Consider the following 25121-nt stretch of genomic DNA (forward strand, 5'->3'; position numbering starts at 1 on the left):
TTGTTTTTCATTTTAACAATATCTCCTAAGTCATATATTTCTTGTTATTACCAGATACACATCTTTCTTCTTCTTTTTTTTAATCCTGAAACGTTGCTGTTATTACACAAATAAATGAAACACGAGCAAATTGAGAAGCGAATATTTCACGACGCACAAAGAAACGTTGAGTTGTAAAAAAGATTCTTGTTTGAACGTTGATTTTGTGCAATAATTAGATTTATCTTAATATAACAATCAGGGTAGAGTGATTGGTTATTATATGAAATATAGTGTGGCAATAACAAGAAAATCTACCATGAAAAGGATCTTAAAACAATACATATTTTTTAATTTAATGCATATACAGTATATATTTGTCTTGGTGGCAGCAATGAACCGCTGCAGTAAAATAATCGGTTCTTTGCAGAGGACGACTATTTAAAAAGGTAAAAGATGGCCGCCCTCCCCTCGCGCCTTGTGTGATGTGTTTATAACACGTCGGTGTCTTATTCTCACCACTGTGACTCGTCCGTCTCCAGTGTTTTTGACATTTTGTGTGAAAAAGGGTTTGAAGATGAAAATCTCATTAACTCAAAGTCAGACACACCGAACATCCTCTGAACTTTAAGGCAAACTGCTACTTTATATTGTATGAATGTGTTTGTTTTGCTGTGTGAAAATGACTTGAAACGGCCGAGATGAGCTGGATAAGCCGGTGTTTAACCGGTAAGACACCGGATGTCTAACCGGTAAGACACCGGATGTTTTACCGGTAAGACACCGGATGTTTTACCGGTAATACACCGGATGTCTAACCGGTAAGACACCGGATCCTTTACCGGTTAAACACCGGATACCGGATGTTTTACCGGTAAGACACCGGATGTTTTACCGGTAATACACCGGATGTCTAACCGGTAAGACACCGGATCCTTTACCGGTTAAACACCGGATACCGGATGTTTTACCGGTAAGACACCGGATGTCTAACTGGTAAGACACCGGATGTTTTACCGGTAAGACACCGGATCCTTTACCGGTTAAACACCGGATACCGGATGTTTTACCGGTTAGACACAGAGTAAGTTAGTGATTTGGTGAAAGTCTTCTTGAGACCAAATCACGCCACTCTCCCTACAGCGAGGAGCCCGGTTAGCCTAGCTTAGCATAAGAAAACGGGGAAACGGGGGAGGAGCAGCTAGTTCTGGTTGCTAGAAAGTTACTCCGGCGGGCCGAGAAATAGTCCAACATCATATAACCTGTTGATTAAAGTGAGCTTCAGATTTCTGGTATCGGACGGAGCCAGGCTAGCTGTAGTCTTCGTGCTAAGCTAAGCTAAAGCTAACCAGCTGTAGCTTCACTTAGCATAGAAAGTGGATGTAAAGCTCAGCAAATGAAATAAAAATGTCAAACTTTTCCTGTCAGCGTATTTAAAGAAAGAAATGAATTTTTTTTTTTAAAGTCATGAAGCTTTCAGCTTTTTAAAAAAAAAAAAAAACATTCTGGTCTTTCGAAGCTCATTTGATCTCCTCAAACCGGGCGCGGGCAGGAGCTGGCAGACCAGAGCTTCACCAGTAAAGAGTTCATCTTCTCCTCCCCGACATCGTCATTTATGTTCGGGGCAGTAAATCCCCGGCGCATCGAGAAGAAGCATCGCCAAACGGCGTTTCATTTACAGAGTTTAAAGCACTTCATTCTGTGTGACCTCCCAGCTCCTCCTTGGGGGGGGGGGGGGGGGGGGACGTCCGCCGCAGCTGCGGAAACATTTCTTGAAGAACTTCTTGAACTCGGTGTTGAAGATGGTGTAGATGATGGGGTTGAGGGCGCTGTTGACGTAGCCCAGCCAGGTGACGGTGCTCATCAGACCGGGCGGGATGTCGCAGGTCACGCAGACGGCCCTCGTCGTGTGCACCACGAAGAACGGAGTCCAGCAGAACAGGAAGCAGCCTGCGCGTCGGGGAAATAAAATAGATATACACGAGTCAGTCGTCGAAGGTTTCATCCTTCAGGACGCCACACGACTCGTTCGCATTCACCACCTTCAGCGCCAGAAAAACAATTATAAAGAATGTGACACCTTAATTGTCAATATGTCACATAAATGTGACAAATAACACACCTGGGAGGTTTTTTATTCTCTCACCAATTATGCCTTTCTTTGTAGCAGTCGATCTTGTTTTTTTTTTTGCTGGCAGGATCGAGGAAATTACATAAATCAACAATGAGAGCTGTTCGGAGAGCTCGGAGCAATTAAAAATGTTGGCGCGGTGGTTTTCGTCTCAAAAGAGAGATTTCTTTTTGATCCTGTGTTTTGTAGTTTGGAAAATGTCACTCCAACGTCATTTATATTTATACTTGTTTTATAGTTTTAGCTTTCAGATCTTTTACAGAAGTAAAAGTATGCATAATGCAAAAAAAATGACCCCGTGGAAGGCTCAGGTGTGGTGGACACCTGTTAAACCGTTGCACTGAATGTCGGATCCTTCTGTGTGGAGTGTACACGTTCTCCCCGTGTCAGCGTGGGTTCCCTCCGGGTTCTCCGGGTTCCTCCTCAAAGACATGAAGGTTAATTGGACTCTAAATTGGCCCGTAGATGTGGATGGTCGTGTGTCTCTTTATGAGCCCTGAGATGTAGAAGCTACACGGTAAGAAGAAGCTTCGCGGTAAGAAGAAGCTTCACGGAAGCAGCTACATGGTAAGCAGCAGCTACACGGTAAGAAGCAGCTACACGGTAAGAAGCAGCTACACGGTAAGAAGCAGCTACACGGTAAGCAGCAGCTACGCGGTAAGCAGCAGCTACGCGGTAAGCAGCAGCTACGCGGTAAGCAGCAGCTACGCGGTAAGAAGCAGCTACACGGTAAGCAGCAGCTACGCGGTAAGCAGCAGCTACGCGGTAAGCAGCAGCTACGCGGTAAGAAGCAGCTACGCGGTAAGCAGCAGCTACGCTGTAAGCAGCAGCTACACGGTAAGAAGCAGCTTCACGGAAGCAGCTACACGGTAAGCAGCAGCTACGCGGTAAGAAGCAGCTACGCGGTAAGAAGCAGCTACACGGTAACCAGCAGCTACACGGTAAGCAGCAGCTACACGGTAAGAAGCAGCTACACGGTAACCAGCAGCTACACGGTAAGAAGAAGCTACACGGTAAGAAGCAGCTACACGGTAAGAAGCAGCTACGCGGTAAGCAGCAGCTACACGGTAAGAAGAAGCTACACGGTAAGCAGCAGCTACGCGGTAAGCAGCAGCTACGCGGTAAGAAGCAGCTACACGGTAAGCAGCAGCTACACGGTAAGAAGAAGCTACACGGTAAGAAGCAGCTACACGGTAAGCAGCAGCTACACGGTAAGAAGAAGCTACACGGTAACCAGCAGCTACACGGTAAGAAGCAGCTACGCGGTAAGAAGCAGCTACGCGGTAAGAAGAAGCTACGCGGTAAGCAGCAGCTACGCGGTAAGAAGAAGCTACGCGGTAAGAAGCAGCTACGCGGTAAGAAGAAGCTACACGGTAAGAAGCAGCTACACGGTAAGAAGAAGCTACGCGGTAAGAAGCAGCTACGCGGTAAGCAGCAGCTACGCGGTAAGCAGCAGCTACGCGGTAAGAAGCAGCTACACGGTAAGCAGCAGCTACACGGTAAGAAGAAGCTACACGGTAAGCAGCAGCTACACGGTAAGAAGAAGCTACACGGTAAGAAGCAGCTACACGGTAAGCAGCAGCTACACGGTAAGAAGAAGCTACACGGTAAGCAGCAGCTACACGGTAAGAAGAAGCTACACGGTAAGCAGCAGCTACACGGTAAGAAGCAGCTACACGGTAAGCAGCAGCTACACGGTAAGAAGAAGCTACACGGTAAGCAGCAGCTACACGGTAAGAAGCAGCTACACGGTAAGCAGCAGCTTCACAGTGAAACAGATAGTGTGACCGCTCCATCATGTGCTGCATATTAATTGGATTAAGGGCTTTAAGCTATAATGGCGCCGCTGCTTGTTGAGAGGCGGGCGCTCAGAGGACCTACACACATACACATACACACATACACTCATACACAGGTGTGTAGGCGAGAGCCTACATAAATGTTAATTAAATGTTTTGATCGACCTCTCGAGAGGTCAAAGTTCATTTCATCCTCATGAACGCAGCAGGTGAACATTTCTGTGAAGCTGATTTTAAACAATGTGGCATTTACGGTGTTGAACCGCTGAGCACTCAAACGCCTCATCCAGAGAGTAAACAGATTACTGGAGAACAACGTGAGGCACGATGCCGCTCGTGGAAAAACATAAACATAATAGATACAAGAAAGAGATCAAAAGAATCTACAAATTCAAAAAGAAATGTAGATAATACACACAGATAATGAAATAAACCACGAAGTACCGAGAGGTGATTATTTTGTATTTTCTACGTATAATATTTAATTTTGTTTGGTTTGAACTTATTTTAATGCATTTGTTTTATTTTATTGTCATTTATTCTATCTATTTATTTTAGACAAATGTAATTTTGGTTGCATTTCATTCTTAAAATGCCCTCCTGTCTGAGACTCCTAAAAGCGCTGATACGTTTAACAGTTTATTTACGGTAATCTACTGTAAATGTGTTTCCCTCACAAACAAACCAACAAACACAAATAATTCTTCTTCTGGCTAAATAACTGAATTCACATGTTTAAATAACAGTACACATGTTCAAACTTATGAACTGATAACGTGGAGTTTAAGAGGGTTTAATAAGAAAAACGCTGTGAAGTTGCATTATGGGAAACGTAGGAACAAGTTGCATTATGGGAAACGTAGGAACAAGTTGCATTTAGGGAAACGTAGGAACAGTAAAGACTCAAAGTCAAGATCAGTCTCAAGAAAGTTAACAATATTTATGAACTAAATAACGGCCAATGAGAACATTAATCTACCTAATCAACATATTCTTCTGGGCTTTGAGTCCAGGTCTGAGGACTCTCTGGTCCATGTGATCTGGATCAATAATACTTTCGCACATTAGGATTAAAACCATGCTCCGTATATAAGGAGTTGGCCTAGTAACTGTGACGTCACCCGTCGGTTTGTGGACTGATGTTTCTGATGCCTTGAGTTTGACGTTTTGGTCGTCGCCATTTTAGATCGTGGCTGTCGCCATCTTTTTGCAACCAGCGAACAGAAGTGACCAAAGCATCCCCTGCTTTATGGTCTGTTTGACTCTAAATGACCATAATGGACTAAATGAACATCACGCTGTATTGAAGAAGACTTGAAACTAGAGATTGAGACCAAAAACTAATGTTTACAATGTTTACTGAGGGAATACATCAAGAGAAGTAGAGTCATTTATATAGACTTCTATACAACCAGAGGAGTCGCCCCCTGGTGGTCAGGAGAAATAATGCAGCTTTAACACATGAAGCATAGACTTCTATACAACCAGAGGAGTCGCCCCCTGGTGGTCAGTACAGAGAATGCAGCTTTAACACATGAAGCATAGACTTCTATACAACCAGAGGAGTCACCCCCTGGTGGTCAGGAGAGAGAATGCAGCTTTAACACATGAAGCATAGACTTCTATACAACCAGAGGAGTCGCCCCCTGGTGGTCAGGAGAGAGAATGCAGCTTTAACACATGAAGCATAGACTTCTATACAACCAGAGGAGTCGCCCCCTGGTGGTCAGTACAGAGAATGCAGCTTTAACACATGAAGCATAGACTTCTATACAACCAGAGGAGTCACCCCCTGGTGGTCAGGAGAGAGAATGCAGCTTTAACACATGAAGCATAGACTTCTATACAACCAGAGGAGTCGCCCCCTGGTGGTCAGGAGAGAGAATGCAGCTTTAACACATGAAGCATAGACTTCTATACAACCAGAGGAGTCGCCCCCTGGTGGTCAGGAGAGAGAATGCAGCTTTAACACATGAAGCATAGACTTCTATACAACCAGAGGAGTCGCCCCCTGGTGGTCAGGAGAGAGAATGCAGCTTTAACACATGAAGCATAGACTTCTATACAATCAGAGGAGTCGCCCCCTGGTGGTCAGGAGAGAGAATGCAGCTTTAACACATGAAGCATAGACTTCTATACAATCAGAGGAGTCACCCCCTGGTGGTCAGGAGAAAGAATGCAGCTTTAACACATGAAGCATAGACTTCTATACAACCAGAGGAGTCGACCCCTGGTGGTCAGGAGAGAGAATGCAGGTTTTAAGCACTTTCGCATGGGTTTCCCTCTTCAGCATTGATTAAAACATGGTGTTTTAACTACAGCTATTGTGTGCCTCTGATTGGAGGACAGCAGGAACACTCACCTACGACTACCGGCAGCACCTGCATGGCTTTCCTCTCCCGGCTGTTGATCTTGGCTCTCTTCTTCCTGTGCAGCTGGCTGAACGTCACCGTGGGCACCGAGTTCTCTCGGTACTGTCGGGGGTAGGGAATCTCCCGCTGCATGTAGTCGCCCGTGTCGTCCAGCCGAGACTGGGCCAGGTCCCTCTCGATGATCCGGGGAAGGGGCATGGGCAGCGGCCCGGGGATGGTGCCCGCCAGCGGCGGCAGGGCGGTGGCGACGGCGGCGTGCTGCAGCTTCCTGCAGGCGTCGATGCTGCTGCGCAGCTTGACCTTGCGCGTCTCCTCCCAATGCCGCAGCCCGCGGAAAACCCCAAAGTAGAGCAGGACCATGATGGGGCAGGGGATGAAGAAGGAGCAGACCGAGGAGTAAACCACGTAGTTGTTGTCCTCCAGCTTGCACTCGCTGGGGTCGCGGTCCGGCACGTTGTTGATGCCGAAGATGACGGGCGAGGCCACGGCGAGGGCCAGCAGCCAGGTGGCCGACAACAGGACGATCTGACGGTGGTCCACGTGTTTACGGTTGTAGTTCAGTGGGATGGACACCGCAATGAACCTGGAGAGAGAGAAGCTACGGTAGGACTCTAAAGAGTTGAATAGACTAAACCGTTACTAAAAGCTCCATAAATATTGATTTATCATTATTTCAAGTCACTCCGAAGCTTTAATTTTCATCAATTACATGATTCCTTTTATTTCTACGCTGTAATTTAAAGGGTTACTTTAAAAAACGATGGTGTTCAAGATGCTGTTTAAAAAAGTATTTCTATTCAACTTCTATCCTCTCATGATATTCCTATTTAATGAAGTGGGTTAAAAAGAAAGGAGATACATAAATAAGTCTCCATCACCCTGCTGCTCCCGACAGAAAGTCAGCAGCTGTTTTTACAGTATTTTCCACGTGTGAAATGTTTGCACAGATCTTCTGCAGCATTAACACTTTTATTCTGTCTTCAGCATCAGAGAATAACATGAGCAGTAAATATTTAAAACACGTACGTTTCATTCATATACGTCGTCTACACTTACCAGAAAAATACGAACATTCAAGCTCCCTCACGACCGTGATAAGTATTTAACTTTTCTTTGACCTAACTATTTGACGATCTTTTTCTAACCCTAACTAAGTATTTCATGATCTTTTCCTAAACCTAAGTATTTTATGATCTTTTCCTAAACCTAACTAAGTATTTTATGTTCTTTTCCTAAACCTAACTAAATATTTGACGATCTTTTCCTAAACCTAACTAAGTGTTTTAAGATCTGTTCCTAAATCTAACTAAATATTTGACGATCTTTTCCTAAACCTAAGTATTTTATGATCTTTTCCTGAACCTAACTAAATATTTGACGATCTTTTCCTAAACCTAATTGTTTTCACGATCTTTTCCTAAACCTAACAAAGTGTTTTAAGATCTGTTCCTAAATCTAACTACATTTTTCACGATCTTTTCCGAAACACAAGCAAATGTTTCACAATATCTTCCTAAACCTAACCAAGTGTTTTAAGATCTTTTCCTAAACCTAACTAAGTATTTTCGCGATCTTTTCCTAAATCTAACTAAGTGTTTTAAGATCTTTTTCTAAACCTTACTAAGTATTTTTTACGATCTTTTCCTAAACGCAAGTTTCCTACGAGCGGAAATTGACAAACACGTAAAGTGAATAACCTTTTGTAAGACATCGTAGACGCTGCGTCGACAGTCAAATATTTAAACGGCATCTGTTGACTGATTTATGAAAGTATACTAAATCTTGATTAAACTTTCAGATAAATATAAATCGCCTTTAACACATACACACACACACACACACACACACACACATACCTGTCCACGCTGATGGCACAGAGGTTGAATATGGATGCGGTGCACAGCATCACATCCATGGTCATCAGGCCGTCACACACCAGCATGTTCAAGGACCAAACTCCCCCCTGAAACTACACAGAAATACAACACACACACACACACACACACACACTGATTAGCTGCCCTAAATCTCCAGAGCAAATATGTTTAATCCTCTTGCACCACTGCAGCTCAGCGGTGAGACAAACATTCCTCCGGTGAAACACTTTTCTCCGTCAGGTGAACACGGCCGGGTTCTAACCGCCGGGCTGGACTCCTCTGATCCGGTGGGTTAGGGTGCAAACGAAGCGCCGTCGTGGCTCCAGGTAGATTAACTGTCTGCAGCCAGCGGCACAGGTAACGGGATCACACATGCAGCTAATTAAAGGGGACTTAAGGGGGAAGCCTCGGTATCCCTGAAGCGGCCAGGTGGCGTTTAATACTTTATTAAGGGCGAGATTACCCTCTCAAACGCCTGGTAATGCCCTGGATGTTGTGATTCACGGACCACGCCTCCCATAATAACCAGTGTGAGCCCCCCGGTGTGTCCCGGGGTCTTTAATTGATTAAGTGAGGGACACGCGTTGATCCTTTTTATTAAATGTGTAACTCAAATATACGATTCACTGGACTCCTTTCCCGTGTAACGGTGTGTTTTTACACACTAAAGGCTGAAGGTGTTCCGTCTATAACACAATGGGGTCTCTGGGCAGAACACATGTAAAAGGCCCACGACACAAAGCGACTGTCGGCGACTTATTTTTGTGTGTGTCTGTGCGTGCGTGGTCATTTTATCTGTTTGTGTTGTTGTTTTGCACGTCTTTGTTGTCTTTTTGTGTCTCTTTGTGGTCATTTTACACATTTAGGTGTTCATTTTGCGTGTCTTTGTGGTCATTTGGTGTCTCTGGGTGTGTTTTATTTACATTGTGTGTTTTTACCTACTGGTGTTGTGTGTCTTCGCAGTCATTTTGGCATCTTTGTTGTCGTTTGGCTGTCTTTGTAGTTATTTTTCATTTTATGCATCTTTGCAGTCGTGTGTGTCTTTGAGGTCATTTTGCGTGTCCTTGATTTAAACGTCTTTTTAGTGACTTTGTGCATCTTCTTGTCGTCATTCGACATGCCTTTGAGGTCATTTTGCGTGTCCTTGTTGTGGTTGTTCCTTGTGTCATTTTGCATGTTTTTGGTAGTTTTGTGTTTCCAGTCATGTTGTGTCTTTCAGTAATAATGCAGAACGGAAAATGTTTTTTCTGTAGAAGTCTATTCTTCAATAATTATCAGACCTCTGATCACAAAGACACATTATAGGTTCAGTCCCTCCAACCAAAGATTATAGACCCTCATCTCGGTAAACTAGAGCAGATCATCAAGATTCAAAGAAAGATCAGGATTTACGATCATTTGAGCACTAAACGTTGAATGAGAATTATTGTTTTGGTAATATTTAAAATATACATAGATATATATATATATATATAAATAAATATATACACAAACTCTGAATGAAAGTATCCCAGTCAAAGTGAACAGAGACTGACTGACTCAATGCGCAAAGCACAGATATTAAACACTAAAACGTCCTGATATAATTCATAATGACCCCCCGTGGCCCCGGCCTCTCTGCCTCTCTGCCTCTCTGCCTCTCTGCCTCTCTGCCTCTCTGCCTCTCTGCCTCTCTGCCTCTCTGCCTCTCTGCCTCTCTGCCTCCTTGCCTCGGCCGGTAATCCCCCCCGGGCCCCCGCAGATCTCCGTTTACCTCTGCGTAAACAAACAGCGGCAGCACCAGCACCGCCAGCAGCAGGTCGGCGAAGGCCAGGCTGACGATGAAGTAGTTGGTGGTGGTCTTCAGAGCCTTCTCCAGGTACACGCTGAGGCACACGAGCACGTTCCCACCGGCGATGAGCACGATCAGCAGCACCCCGAAGACCAGCGCCGGGAAGTTGTAGCCGGCCGCGGCGGCGGGCTGCTGCTGCTGCGGGGTCAGCGTGTCGTTGTTGGAGTCGGCGGAGATGTCCGACATGGTGCCGCCGGGGGTTCCGCGCACCGCGCGCCGCAGACTCACGGGCTCCTTGTCCGACGGAGAACGACTCTCTGCGGGGGGCGGTTTTCATCTATGAGCCGTGCCCAGCGGTCCCGAGACGAGCGCGAGCGTTACAGGTGAAGTCCCCGAGGGGGGAGAGAGTTCCTGGCCCCAGTTAGGACGCTCATCTGACGCGTTCAGGCTCCGACACCCCGAGTCCGCCGCGCCGCTCTCCAAAAACGCGCAATTAGATCCCGTTTTCATGCGCTCCTTCCAGCCCACAACCCCGACCCACCCGCCGCTGAGAGGAACCGGAACCAGCGGGCTCTCACTGCCTTATGGATCCCAGTCTGGCCACCGTCTCCTCAGCCGGCGGCTGAAGGAATAAGTGGTCTGAGTGGACCAATCAGGAGGCAGCAGCTTAAATCCATCCGCTTACCGTGAACACACAGCGGGACAGTGTGAGCGCGTTCACGGGGACCCCGGGCGGCCACGCCGGCGTGGACCGAGTCACACAAGCACGAGCAAAAAGCCTTATTTATCCCATTATGTATAGAATATATCATAATGCATTGGTTCATAATATCTGTAAAGTAACTTGTACTAAGTTTGACAAATACACGCAGTGGTGTCACAAGGTAATAATACAATTAAGATATTAAACTAAGTACTTCAAAATTAGGAGTGGATTAGTCGACTGACAACAAAGACTTATTGAGTCAATTACTACATTTTTTTAAATTTGATTTCTTTATGCTGAATTACTTATTTCCAAGAAACTTAAAAGCACATCGCGGAAAGTGGTGCTTATCTATGAAATCCTTTATTTGGAGTCCCAGAGGGGAAAAACAGGAAGCTGCTGCATGAACCACGTATAGTATCAGTACTTTACTACATGCTAGTATTCTACTACTGCTGTTTGACTACTACTACCACCAATACTTCAAAGTACTTATACTTTACTACATGCTAGTATTCTACTACTGCTGTTTGACTACTACTACCACCAATACTTCAAAGTACTGATACTTTACTACATGCTAGTATTATTTATTACTGCTGTTTGACTACTACTACCACCAATACTTCAATGTACTGATACTTTACTACATGCTAGTATTATTTATTACTGCTGTTTGACTACTACTACCACCAATACTTCAATGTACTTATACTTTACTACATGCTAGTATTATTTATTACTGCTGTTTGACTACTACTACCACCAATACTTCAATGTACTGATACTTTACTACATGCTAGTATTATTTATTACTGCTGTTTGACTACTACTACCACCAATACTTCAATGTACTTATACTTTACTACATGCTAGTATTATTTATTACTGCTGTTTGACTACTACTACCACCAATACTTCAAAGTACTGATACTTTACTACATGCTAGTATTATTTATTACTGCTGTTTGACCACTACTACCACCAATACTTCAATGTACTTATACTTTACTACATGCTAGTATTATTTATTACTGCTGTTTGACTACTACTACCACCAATACTTCAATGTACTGATACTTTACTACATGCTAGTATTATTTATTACTGCTGTTTGACTACTACTACCACCAATACTTCAATGTACTAATACTTTACTACATGCTAGTATTCTACTACTGCTGTTTGACCACTACTACCACCAATACTTCTATGTACTAATACTTTACTACATGCTAGTATTCTACTACTGCTGTTTGACCACTACTACCACCAATACTTCTATGTACTGATACTTTACTACATGCTAGTATTCTATTACTGCTGTTTGACTACTACTACCACCAATACTTCAAAGTACTGATACTTTACTACATGCTAGTATTCTACTACTGCTGTTTGACCACTACTACCACCAATACTTCAATGTACTAATACTTTACTACATGCTAGTATTCTACTACTGCTGTTTGACCACTACTACCACCAATACTTCAAAGTACTGATACTATACTACATGCTAGTATTCTATTACTGCTGTTTGACTACTACTACCACCAATACTTCAATGTACTAATACTTTACTACATGCTAGTATTCTACTACTGCTGTTTGACTACTACTACCACCAATACTTCAATGTACTTATACTTTACTACATGCTAGTATTATTTATTACTGCTGTTTGACTACTACTACCACCAATACTTCTATGTACTAATACTTTACTACATGCTAGTATTCTATTACTGCTGTTTGACTACTACTACCACCAATACTTCAAAGTACTGATACTTTACTACATGCTAGTATTCTACTACTGCTGTTTGACTACTACTACCACCAATACTTCAAAGTACTGATACTTTACTACATGCTAGTATTCTACTACTGCTGTTTGACTACTACTACCACCAATACTTCAATGTACTTATACTTTACTACATGCTAGTATTATTTATTACTGCTGTTTGACTACTACTACCACCAATACTTCAATGTACTGATACTTTACTACATGCTAGTATTATTTATTACTGCTGTTTGACTACTACTACCACCAATACTTCTATGTACTAATACTTTACTACATGCTAGTATTATTTATTACTGCTGTTTGACTACTACTACCACCAATACTTCAAAGTACTGATACTTTACTACATGCTAGTATTCTATTACTGCTGTTTGACTACTACTACCACCAATACTTCAATGTACTAATACTTTACTACATGCTAGTATTCTACTACTGCTGTTTGACTACTACTACCACCAATACTTCAATGTACTAATACTTTACTACATGCTAGTATTATTTATTACTGCTGTTTGACTACTACTACCACCAATACTTCAAAGTACTGATACTATACTACATGCTAGTATTCTATTACTGCTGTTTGACTACTACTACCACCAATACTTCAATGTACTAATACTTTACTACATGCTAGTATTCTACTACTGCTGTTTGACTACTACTACCACCAATACTTCAATGTACTGATACTTTACTACATGCTAGTATTATTTATTACTGCTGTTTGACTACTACTACCACCAATACTTCTATGTACTAATACTTTACTACATGCTAGTATTATTTATTACTGCTGTTTGACTACTACTACCACCAATACTTCAAAGTACTGATACTATACTACATGCTAGTATTCTATTACTGCTGTTTGACTACTACTACCACCAATACTTCAATGTACTAATACTTTACTACATGCTAGTATTCTACTACTGCTGTTTGACTACTACTACCACCAATACTTCAATGTACTTATACTTTACTACATGCTAGTATTATTTATTACTGCTGTTTGACTACTACTACCACCAATACTTCTATGTACTGATACTTTACTACATGCTAGTATTCTATTACTGCTGTTTGACCACTACTACCACCAATACTTCTATGTACTAATACTTTACTACATGCTAGTATTCTACTACTGCTGTTTGACCACTACTACCACCAATACTTCAATGTACTGATACTTTACTACATGCTAGTATTCTATTACTGCTGTTTGACTACTACTACCACCAATACTTCTATGTACTGATACTTTACTACATGCTAGTATCCTTCCTATATATTCCCGTTTGTGTTGCAGCTACTACTTACCGGCTATTCCACGACGAGTACTACAACTATTTTACTACCACTGGTACATGTACTGCTGATACTGGAGTGGCGACTGGCTAACTGGAGTTAGCAGGACATGCTAACGTTAGCACCCATAGCGTTAGATGTCGGGGAGATAATTCCTTTACGGGGGGGAGGGGTCGTTTAGCATTTATTTACATATGTTTGTATCGCAATCTGAACTCTTTGTGAACTTTTCTCAAAGCGTTTGAAAATCAAACGCCGCGGCTTTTTGTTTTAGTTGTTGTTGTTTGGCCTCACAGAACACCCAGACTTCAAGCGGCGAGTTTTATTTTTACACTTCTTACACACTGATCTCAGATCTGGAGAGCAGGTTTTTCACCCCGCGAGCAAACGGCTGTCAAGTGTTCCGGCGCTTCTCCTCTCGGCGTCGAGGTGTTTGTTCCGCGGCTGCTCGCGTGAATATCGTTAGAATAAAGCCAGCGGCAATTTTTTTTATATATTTTTTTTCTTCTTCTTTTCACACTTCGTCACAAAGCCTCGGGGAGGAAAATGAGAGCAGCACACATGCTCGAAAAAAAAAAAAAAACGCAGATGTTAAACTCGCCCTGAAGGAAGAGGAGGAAGATCAACGTGACGTATCTTTTTAACAATGGAGACAAAGAAGAGCGTTTGGTGTGAATCTTTTTCCTCCACTTGAACTCATCTTTGAGAGATTTGATAAACTTATTCAGAGGTGAAAGAAAAGTTCTCGTCTGAAAAGGAAAATCGGCGGGTTGATGACGTTTGAAAAGACATAATCATCAGCTCTGATGGCGACCTGTCAATCACCTTGTAGCCCCGCCTTAAAGAATTACCTGCTTTATGGTCGGTTTGACTCTAAATGGACCATAATTTACTAAATGAACATCTTTGAAGAAGACTTGAAACTAGAGATTGAGACCATAAACTAATGTTTACAATGTTTACTGAGGGAATACATCAAGAGAAGTAGAGTCATTTATATAGACTTCTATACAACCAGAGGAGTCGCCCCCTGGTGGTCAGGAGAGAGAATGCAGCTTTAACACATGAAGCATAGACTTCTATACAACCAGAGGAGTCGCCCCCTGGTGGTCAGTAGAGAGAATGCAGCTTTAAGACATGAAGCATAGACTTCTATACAACCAGAGGAGTCGCCCCCTGGTGGTCAGTAGAGAGAATGCAGCTTTAACACATGAAGCATAGACTTCTATACAACCAGAGGAGTCGCCCCCTGGTGGTCAGGAGAGAGAATGCAGCTTTAACACATGAAGCATAGACTTCTATACAACCAGAGGAGTCGCCCCCTGGTGGTCAGGAGAGAGAATGCAGCTACTCCTATTAGTAGTGATACTACTACTAGTACCACTACTACTACTACTACTATCACTACTACTACTACTACTACTACTAGTAGTACTATTACTACTACTACCACCACTACTATTACTACTACTACTACTACTACTACTAGTAGTAGTACTATTACTACTACTACCACCACTACTACTACTACTACTTCATGCTAGTATTCCTCTATTATAACTACTGCTGTCAGTATTCCAATACTAATATTCTCTCACTACTGCTATCACTATCAGTCTAGACATTAACTACTGATATGCTCCTATATTATATATATATATTATATATTCTAATACACTATTTCTACATTTAAATGAAGTAAAACTACATTTGACTGTTTGTTAAAATGTCAGAACATTCTATCCTCGACTTTTATCGCCTCATTCTTATTCAAAAGAGACAAGTCGTCTCAAACAGAGACGTTTCTCACATTAATTTAACGCCTGAGCGTAAATCTGTCTCTGAATTACACTTCTTTGAAACACTTCTTTGAAACACTTCTTTGAAACACTTCTTTGAAACACTTCTTTTAAACACTTCTTTTAAACACTTCTTTTAAACACTTCTTTAAACACTTCTTTTAAACACTTCTTTTAAACACTTCTTTTAAACACTTCTTTTAAACACTTCTTTAAAACACTTCTTTTAAACACTTCTTTAAACACTTCTTTTAAACACTTCTTTAAACACTTCTTTAAACACTTCTTTTAAACACTTCTTTAAACACTTCTTTTAAACACTTCTTTTAAACACTTCTTTAAACACTTCTTTTAAACACTTCTTTAAACACTTCTTTTAAACACTTCTTTAAACACTTCTTTTAAACACTTCTTTTAAACACTTCTTTAAACACTTCTTTTAAACACTTCTTTAAACACTTCTTTAAACACTTCTTTTAAACACTTCTTTAAACACTTCTTTTAAACACTTCTTTAAACACTTCTTTTAAACACTTCTTTTAAACACTTCTTTAAACACTTCTTTTAAACACTTCTTTTAAACACTTCTTTAAACACTTCTTTAAACACTTCTTTTAAACACTTCTTTGAAACATCTCGTTGCTGCCACTTGGCTTCATAGGTTAGTCTGTCCCCGAGGTGGACACACACACACACACACACACACGCACGCACGCACGCACACACACACACACACACACACACACACACACTAAAGGGATGGAAGTGAGTGACGACTTTTTAGTGTTTCAAAAATTCATAAGACAAAAGAAGCACGATGAGTTTGAGCTGATTGATGGGACGAGGCTAATTACTGGTTTATATTTATGTGTGTGTGTGTGTGCAAGTGCAAGCTGGTGTGCTTCCCGGAGACACATTAGAAGAAGAAGAAGAAGAAGAAGACAAAGTAGAAGAAAATAAAGACACAGAAGATAAAAACAGTAGAATAAAGACACAGTAGAATAAGATGAAGACACAAAAGATAAAGACAGAGTAGAATAAAGACACAGTAGAAGAAGATAAAGACAGTAGAATAAAGACACAGTAGAAGAAGATAAAGACACAGTAGAAGAAGATAAAGACAGTAGAATAAAGACACAGTAGAAGAAGATAAAGACACAGTAGAAGAAGATAAAGACAGTAGAATAAAGACACAGTAGAATAAAGACACAGTAGAATAAGATGAAGACACAAAAGATAAAAACAGAGTAGAATAAAGACACAGTAGAAGAAGATAAAGACAGTAGAATAAAGACACAGTAGAAGAAGATAAAGACAGAAGAAGATAAAGACAGTAGAATAAAGACACAGTAGAATAAAGATACAGTAGAAGAATATAAAGACACAGAAGATAAAAACAGAGTAGAATAAAGACACAGTAGAATAAAGATACAGTAGAATAAAGACACAGTAGAAGAAGATAAAGACACATAAGATAAAGACACAGTAGAATAAAGACACAGTAGAATAAAGACACAGAAGAAGAAGATGAAGACACAATATTGTTGTCAGCTCACTGCTCAACTCTCATGAGGTTTCATATTAAAATGGCCATAATCTAATTTATTGATGACTTCATGACGCAGACATGTGTTTCAGAGGCCTTTTAATGTTGACTTTCCAATAAAAGAAGAACTTCTGTAACAGAGGTCACGTTTTTTTTTTTTTACAGCGAGAAAAGAAAAATCTGCCGATATCGGGCTGAAGATTCATCCTTAAAGTTGCAAAAAAGGTACATTTATTAGCTCGGGGGCAGAAACCAGTTCAAATCTTGAACTAAATTACCAGAAGATCTGCACAGGAACATGCTGATTAATGTTGCTATGTGAATATTAGGAGTTGTTTGATTGAGGTAATCAGTTCATGGTGCAGAAACCAGTGGTCCACCTTTAGGCCTCGTACCTGTTGAACAAACACCTGCACGTGGATCTCAGGACCTGACTGTTTACTGTGTGAAAGCCACGGGAACAACGCGTTATTCATACTTTATTCTGTATTCTTTTGACATTCCGATGGTTAAATTCATCATTTAATAACCCAGAATGTAATTATGGTTTATTTGGTAGACCAGGAGTTTTTTATTAGGCTAAATGTTTCGGGGGTAAATTGAAATCATGGAACTCATATTAAACAGCCCTCATGTGACGGGGTGGAATAACGATAAATGATGTAGAACGTGTTTCCTGCAGACAGAATCTCTTTAATGGAGTCCATAATAAAAGTTAATGGGGGGTAAAAACAGATAAAAGGTAAATCTTTCTGAAATTGTTTTTGGTCCCTTTGTTGTTCAGACCTGCATTTTTTAACTAGAAGAACATATTTAACGTGAATTAAAGACTTTTTAGCGCGTTTTCATACAAAAGTCCAGTCGATTTCCGCTCGTCTCGTGCTTTTCAAAATAAACTTCCATCGCCACAGGAAACTATGACGATGAAAGATGAACAAGAATAAATGTCGTGAAATACTTAGTTAGGTTGAGCAAAAGATCGTGAAATACTTAGTTGAGTTTAAGAAAAGATCGTGAAATACTTAGTTAGGTTTAGGAAAAGATCGTTAAATACTTAGTTAGGTTCAGTAAAAGATCGTGAAATACTTAGGTTTTGAAAAAGATTGTGAAATATTTAGTTTGGTTTATGAAAAGATCGTGAAATACTTAGTTAGGTTTAGGAAAAGATCGTCATTTGGGTTAAAATAACTGCGGAAGTGCCGGTAACTGAAGGACACAAGTTACGTGACAAATAAATTGACTTTTCGTTTGATTTGGGGATCGAACAGGCGTCACGTGGCTGCTCTGTCTCGACTGCTCTATTTGGGATTTTTTATTCTTCATTCATCGTTTATGATTACGTGGATAACGAATCTACTGATTACGGCCCATTGTCCTCGGCATGCAGGTGAAGATACGATCGCCGGACGAAAGTCGGACTCGTCAGAATGAGACTAATCTCTGTTTGGCACACTTGTTTCACACGTCGTCACTCGGCGGTGACAGACCTGCATCCCATAATCCTCAGTGTATGATGTCACTGGGTCAGCCATAGGTCAGACCATGTGACGTATCCTCTCCGACTACGCTAATGATGCAGGTCAGGAGGGAACACCGCGCTGGAACCGGACAGAAAGAACCCGTTCAGAACCCAATTGTGTTCAAGATTTATAATCAATCATTCGGAATCAAGAAATATATATATCGTTTTTTTTTCTTGTGTCCATTTCAAAGGACGGAGGAAATAAATTAAAATATAAAAAATTAATGAACAAATATTAACTCAAGAATTATTTTGGTCTGACATTATAGCATTAAATCTCCATTAAAATTAATATGATGAAGATAATTTAACAATTTGTCCGGTAATTCTAGTTTTCCAAGTGACGGTTGTGGATTTGTTCCCACTGTGAACACGATATAATATATGTGATGATGTGTGTGAGGGAGCTGAGACTTTTGCAAACAATAAATAAATAAATATATATATACATATCACACCTGAAGCAGCCGAGCGGTGTTTATACTCTTCCTGAACTTCTTCAGGGTCTCTGGTGGGCTGAAGTGTAACTTTATTTCACTTTTCCTCCAAGAGAGAAACATTGTTCTTTCTTTTCAACTGCAGTTTGTGACTTTGTATCTGGTTACTTTATATCTAGTTTCTAGTTACTTTGTATCTAGTTACTTTGTATCTAGTTACTTTGTATCTAGTTACTTGTATCTAGTTTCTAGTTACTTTGTATCTAGTTACTTTAGTTATTTTGTATCTAGTTACTTTGTATCTAGTTACTTTGTATCTAGTTTCTAGTTACTTTGTATCTAGTTACTTTAGTTATTTTGTATCTAGTTACTTTGTTTCTAGTTACTTTGTATCTAGTTACTTTGTATATTAAGGTTTTACACACAAAGATGAATTTAAACACATTGAAACAAATACTGTTTTCCAGGTACTTTACTTCTAATGCAACTTCTCCACTAAATTTCAGAGGTACATGTTGTCCTCTCTCTCTCTCTCTCTCTCCCCTCTCTCTCTCTCTCTCTCTCCCCTCTCTCTCTCTCTCCTCTCTCTCTCTCTCCCCTCTCTCTCCCCTCTCTCTCTCTCTCCCCTCTCTCTCCCCTCTCTCTCTCTCTCTCTCCCCTCTCTCTCTCCCCTCTCTCTCTCTCTCCCCTCTCTCTCCCCTCTCTCTCTCTCTCTCTCTCCACTCTCTCTCTCTCTCTCCCCTCTCTCTCTCTCTCTCTCCCCCCTCTCTCTCTCCCTCTCCCCCCTCTCCCTCTCTCTCTCCTCTCTCTCTCTCTCCCCTCTCTCTCCCCTCTCTCTCTCTCTCCCCTCTCTCTCCCCCCGCTCGCTCTCTCTCTCCCCTCTCTCTCTCTCCTCTCTCTCTCTCTCCCCGCTCTCTCCCATCTCTCTCTCTCTCTCTCTCCCCTCTCTCTCTCTCTCTCCCCTCTCTCTCTCTCTCTCTCCCCCCTCTCTCTCTCCCTCTCCCCCCTCTCCCTCTCTCTCCCCTCTCTCTCTCTCTCCCCTCTCTCTCCCCTCTCTCTCTCTCTCTCTCTCCCCTCTCTCTCTCTCTCTCCCCTCTCTCTCTCTCTCTCTCCCCCCTCTCTCTCTCCCTCTCCCCCCTCTCCCTCTCTCTCCCCTCTCTCTCTCTCCCTCCCCCTCTCCCCCCCTCTCTCTCCCCTCTCTCCCCCCTCTCTCTCTCTCCCCCCCCTCTGCCCCCCCCTCTCTCTGCTTCATGTGAAACAACAACATTATTAATTAAGTCGTTCTCTAATGAATAAGCTTATCTGCTAAACTCCACCAGTTACAGTTACATCATCAACACACATTATTATATAAAAAAGGGGTCATTAAAAGTCAAAAGTTTTGTAAACACACGGAAACGTAGACAAAAATAAAAGTGTTATATTCCTAAAACGTGAGGCTGAAAAGCTTCTTATAAACTAAACTGTTTTGGGTGAAAAATGTAAGCTTTCTTATTTCATATTTAGTAAAACATGGTGATGGAGCTGGAATACAGGAAGTTACTGTTAACTGTGTTTGGAGGCACTGAGAGGTTTCTACTAGAAACAATATCAGATTTATATATTGTTATATACATATAACAATTCAGAACAATGATTTTGTTCCAATATCTATAGAAAATGGAAGCTTTTGTGTTAATGATTGAAGGGAGGCGGAGAGAGAGAGAGAGAGAGAGAGAGAGAGAGAGAGAGAGAGAGAGAGAGAGAGAGAGAGAGAGAGAGAGACATAACTGTACAAAACCGTTATTTAAACAATGTGATGTGTATCATTACCATGATATCAATACTTTATTCACCCTCCTTTTCCAGCCGTTATGCTAAGCTAAGCTAACCAGATGTGAGATGTTCGGGCCTTTCACACTTGGTTATAACCTCTCTATAACAACTTGTTATAACAATATTTAACCTTTGTCTTATTCTTACTGATGGGAGAGTGAAAGTAAAACATTTTACACGATTTATATAATCCATAATAAATATTGAGAGCAACTGTCACTCCACTTCAGTCCTGGTTATTCTGAAAAAGAAAAATAATTGTAATATATTCATATTTGAAGCTCATCAGAGACTATGAGAGGGACAACGAAAACAACAACAACAAAAACACAACCCAGTGTGACCTGAGAATGAAAGGGATCATATATTAAAAATATTAATTAACTCTATTTATAGAGCACTTTTATAAACAGAATTAGAAGTGCTTCAACCGGGATTCAAACATTTCAAGATGAAATGGGGCAAATAAAGTTGGATAATAAAAATATTATACATAAATACCCGACAATAATATCGGATTAAAACAAAATGTAATAATAATGATGATAATATAATATATGATCATTTATAATTAAGATTATGGTTAATATTGTTATTGTCCTTATCATTATGGTTGTTGTTGCTGTTATTTTTACCACATAAACCAATAAGATCATTTATATATAACTTATATATAAGTTCATTAGTTTGAGATATTTTATATATTTATATCTATAATAAATCTGAAGTATAGTTTTTAGTGATTATCAGAATTCTTTCCTTTGTCTTCTTCTAAAATAAAGTTGTGTTGTAAATTATAGTCGGAGCCTCATTGGTCTCTGATGTCGAGGCTCCTCCCAGTGGTCAGACGGGGCATCAGCACAGAGTGTGTGTGTGTGTGTGCGTGTGTGTGTGGGTGTGTCTCTGTGTGTGTGTGTGTGTGGGGGGGGGGGGGGGGGGGGGGTATGTGTGTGTGTGTGTGTGTGTGTGTGTGTATGTGTGTGTGTGAGTGTTTATGGTTGTGTGTGTGTGTGTGCGAGTGTGTGTGTGTGAGTGTGTGTATGTGTGTGTGAGTGTGTGGGTGTGTCTCTGTGTGTGTGTGTGTGTGTGTGTGTGGGTGTGTGTGTGGGTATGTGTGTGTGAGTGTGTGGGTGTGTCTCTGTGTGTGTGTATGTGTGTGTGTGAGTGTGTGGGTGTGTCTCTGTATGTGTGTGTGTGTTTATGGTTGTGTGTGTGTGTTTATGGTTGTGTGTGTGTATGTGTGTGCATGCGTGCATGTGTGTGTGTGTGTGTGCGCGTGTGAGCAAGCGCGTGTGTGTGTGTGAGTGTGTGTGTGTTTATTGTTGTGTGTGTGTGTGTTTATGGTTGTGTGTGTGTGTGTTTATGGTTGTGTGTGTGTGAGTGTGTTTATGGTTGTGTGTGTGTGAGTGTGTGTGTGTGTTTATTGTTGTGTGTGTGTTTATGGTTGTGTGTGTGTGTGTTTATGGTTGTGTGTGTGTGAGTGTGTTTATGGTTGTGTGTGTGTGTGTTTATGGTTGTGTGTGTGTGAGTGTGTTTATGGTTGTGTGTGTGTGAGTGTGTGTGTGTTTATTGTTGTGTGTGTGTTTATGGTTGTGTGTGTGTTTATGGTTGTGTGTGTGTGTGTGTGTTTATGGTTGTGTGTGTGTGTGTGTGTGTGTGTGTGTGACACTGAGCTCCTTGTTCCCACACAGAGGAGATGTGGTGCCGTCATGGCGTCCACAGTGGCTCCTCTTGTCCACACGTGAGGCCGCTACGAGTCCCGCTTTGTGCCAGCGGGTGTAACGTTGTGTCACCGTGACGACGGCATCAGACAGGAAGGAGAGGACAAACGTCTCTAAACCCTCTGGTGTTTGTTGACAGTCAGCGGAGAACAGACTAAAACCAACATCGTGTCAGTGCGTCTCTGACTTCCTGTCTGTGGCTCTCAGCTCCAAGCCCATTGGTTCCTCCTGAAGGATGGATCTTCAGGAAAAGACCCACAAATGTATAGTTTCATTTATTTAAATTTCCTGGTCAGCTGTTCGCCATGTTGAGAGCCGTAAAGAGGCAACATGAATGCTGGACGGACAAGTAGGATGAAGGGAAGATAACTGGAGGGTCAACACGAAGCAGCTGAAATGCATTTATTTGTGTCTCATATGAAGTATTAAACATGTGTTTCTGTCTTCAATAACACCTGCATAAAACAAACGTATACCTCTTCTATTTGGTCCAGATAATATGACGTGATGTGGAAAGATGGTCAGGATATATATATATATTTATATATTTTTGTATTTATTTATAAATATTTCTTTATTTATATATATATATATATATATATTTTATTTTTTTATTTTATTTATTTTATTTATATATATATATATATATTTATATATAGATTTCTTTCTTTAGATATATATTTTTTAATATATATATATTTATATATATATATATATATATATGACGTGATGTGGAAAAATGGTCGAGCTATATATATTTATATATATTGTTATTTATTTATATATATTTTTATTTATATATATTTAATATATATGTATAACATATATATATATATTACGTGATGTTGAAAAATGGTCGGGCTATATATATATATTTATATATATGTATATTTTATATACATATATATATATATATTTTCATATATATATATATGTATTTATGTACACCTTGAAACCTGACGAGTATTCATCATGTGGGAAATGTTTCCAGCTGCCAACATTCCTCTGCTGGACTCCTCCCAGAATGCACCGGGGCCACCGATACAGAATGACCCGTCCAGCTAAAAGCAGATGCAAGTATTTCAGTAGGAGGCTGTGATTCCTCCGCTGGCAGGCGCTTCATGCGATACGCGGCCGCGAGATGAAGTCACAAACATCGCGACTGTAGTCGACTCCCACTCGCCGGGCAGCACAGACGGGGCATTATGTGGACGAGTACCAGCTGGTACCACGGGCTCCTCGTCCTCCTCCTCCGGGGACTTCATTCGCTGGTGCCTTTTGGAAACCGGGACATGGAACTGCAATCGAGGAGCCGACCTGTGGACGTTCTCCTCGGATGCGTCGTCGCCGTCTGCTTCTGTGCGGTTTGTCCGGCCGAACGACGTGAGTAGAGCTGTGAGGAGCATCCATGAGGGGCTTCATGTCGAGTAGAGCTGTGAGGAGCATCCATGAGGGGCTTCATGTCGAGTAGAGCTGTGAGGAGCATCCATGAGGGGCTTCATGTTGAGTAGAGCTGTGAGGAGCATCCATGAGGGGCTTCATGTTGAGTAGAGCTGTGAGGAGCATCCATGAGGGGCTTCATGTCGAGTAGAGCTGTGAGGAGCATCCATGAGGGGCTTCATGTCGAGTAGAGCTGTGAGGAGCATCCATGAGGGGCTTCATGTCGAGTAGAGCTGTGAGGAGCATCCATGAAGGGCTTCATGTCGAGTAGAGCTGTGAGGAGCATCCATGAGGGGCTTCATGTCGAGTAGAGCTGTGAGGAGCATCCATGAGGGGCTTCATGTCGAGTAGAGCTGTGAGGAGCATCCATGAGGGGCTTCATGTTGAGTAGAGCTGTGAGGAGCATCCATGAGGGGCTTCATGTTGAGTAGAGCTGTGAGGAGCATCCATGAGGGGCTTCATGTCGAGTAGAGCTGTGAGGAGCATCCATGAGGGGCTTCATGTCGAGTAGAGCTGTGAGGAGCATCCATGAGGGGCTTCATGTCGAGTAGAGCTGTGAGGAGCATCCATGAGGGGGTTTGACCTTCATGTCGAGTATCTTCAGGGGCCTGAAGAGGTTAAAGAAGCAAGTGCTACACCTCAAAAAACGTACATTCTTCACTTCATTGATCATCATTCTTAGTTGTGTCCTCCTCCTTCAGAGTTTGAGGCCCAATAAAATACATGAAGCAGCCTCGTAGTTGTTAAAGGGTTCAGATGATGGGATGTTTTCCAGAGCATCCTGATGACACTGAGAGCAACATTGGGACTGGATGTTCACCCTGAAGCTTGAAGCTTGAGATGAGCTAGTTTGTCTGTGTGGAGGAGAGACGAGAGGAGAACATCCGAGGACCCCAAAGCTTGAAAGGACCTTTCTTCCTTTTATTCTATTCACCTTGCAGCATATCGGAGCTCCGTGATGAGGTTTTAATGCACATTTATCTGGTTGCTGCTGTTTCATCTGCTCATCTTGTTGGATTTGATCTGCTTCGTGCCTTCAGGATTGTTTTATGGGTTATGGATATCTCTCTTTA

At 41.5% G+C, this 25121-nt stretch overlaps 1 protein-coding gene across 1 annotated transcript; it reads right to left on the minus strand.

Annotated features, from left to right (window-relative positions):
- Positions 1-1499: 1499 nt before the first annotated feature.
- Positions 1500-10175, minus strand: drd4b (dopamine receptor D4b). Its single transcript, XM_034525426.1, has 5 exons — positions 9912-10175; positions 8138-8250; positions 6272-6864; positions 1726-1929; positions 1500-1534 (listed from the first exon to the last, which is right to left on the minus strand). Exons 1-5 carry the CDS (start codon positions 10173-10175, stop codon positions 1500-1502), a joined length of 1209 nt encoding a protein of 402 aa, XP_034381317.1.
- Positions 10176-25121: the final 14946 nt, after the last annotated feature.

Source organism: Cyclopterus lumpus, chromosome 3, assembly GCF_009769545.1.
Source record: "Cyclopterus lumpus isolate fCycLum1 chromosome 3, fCycLum1.pri, whole genome shotgun sequence".
NCBI lineage: Eukaryota > Metazoa > Chordata > Actinopteri > Perciformes > Cyclopteridae > Cyclopterus > Cyclopterus lumpus.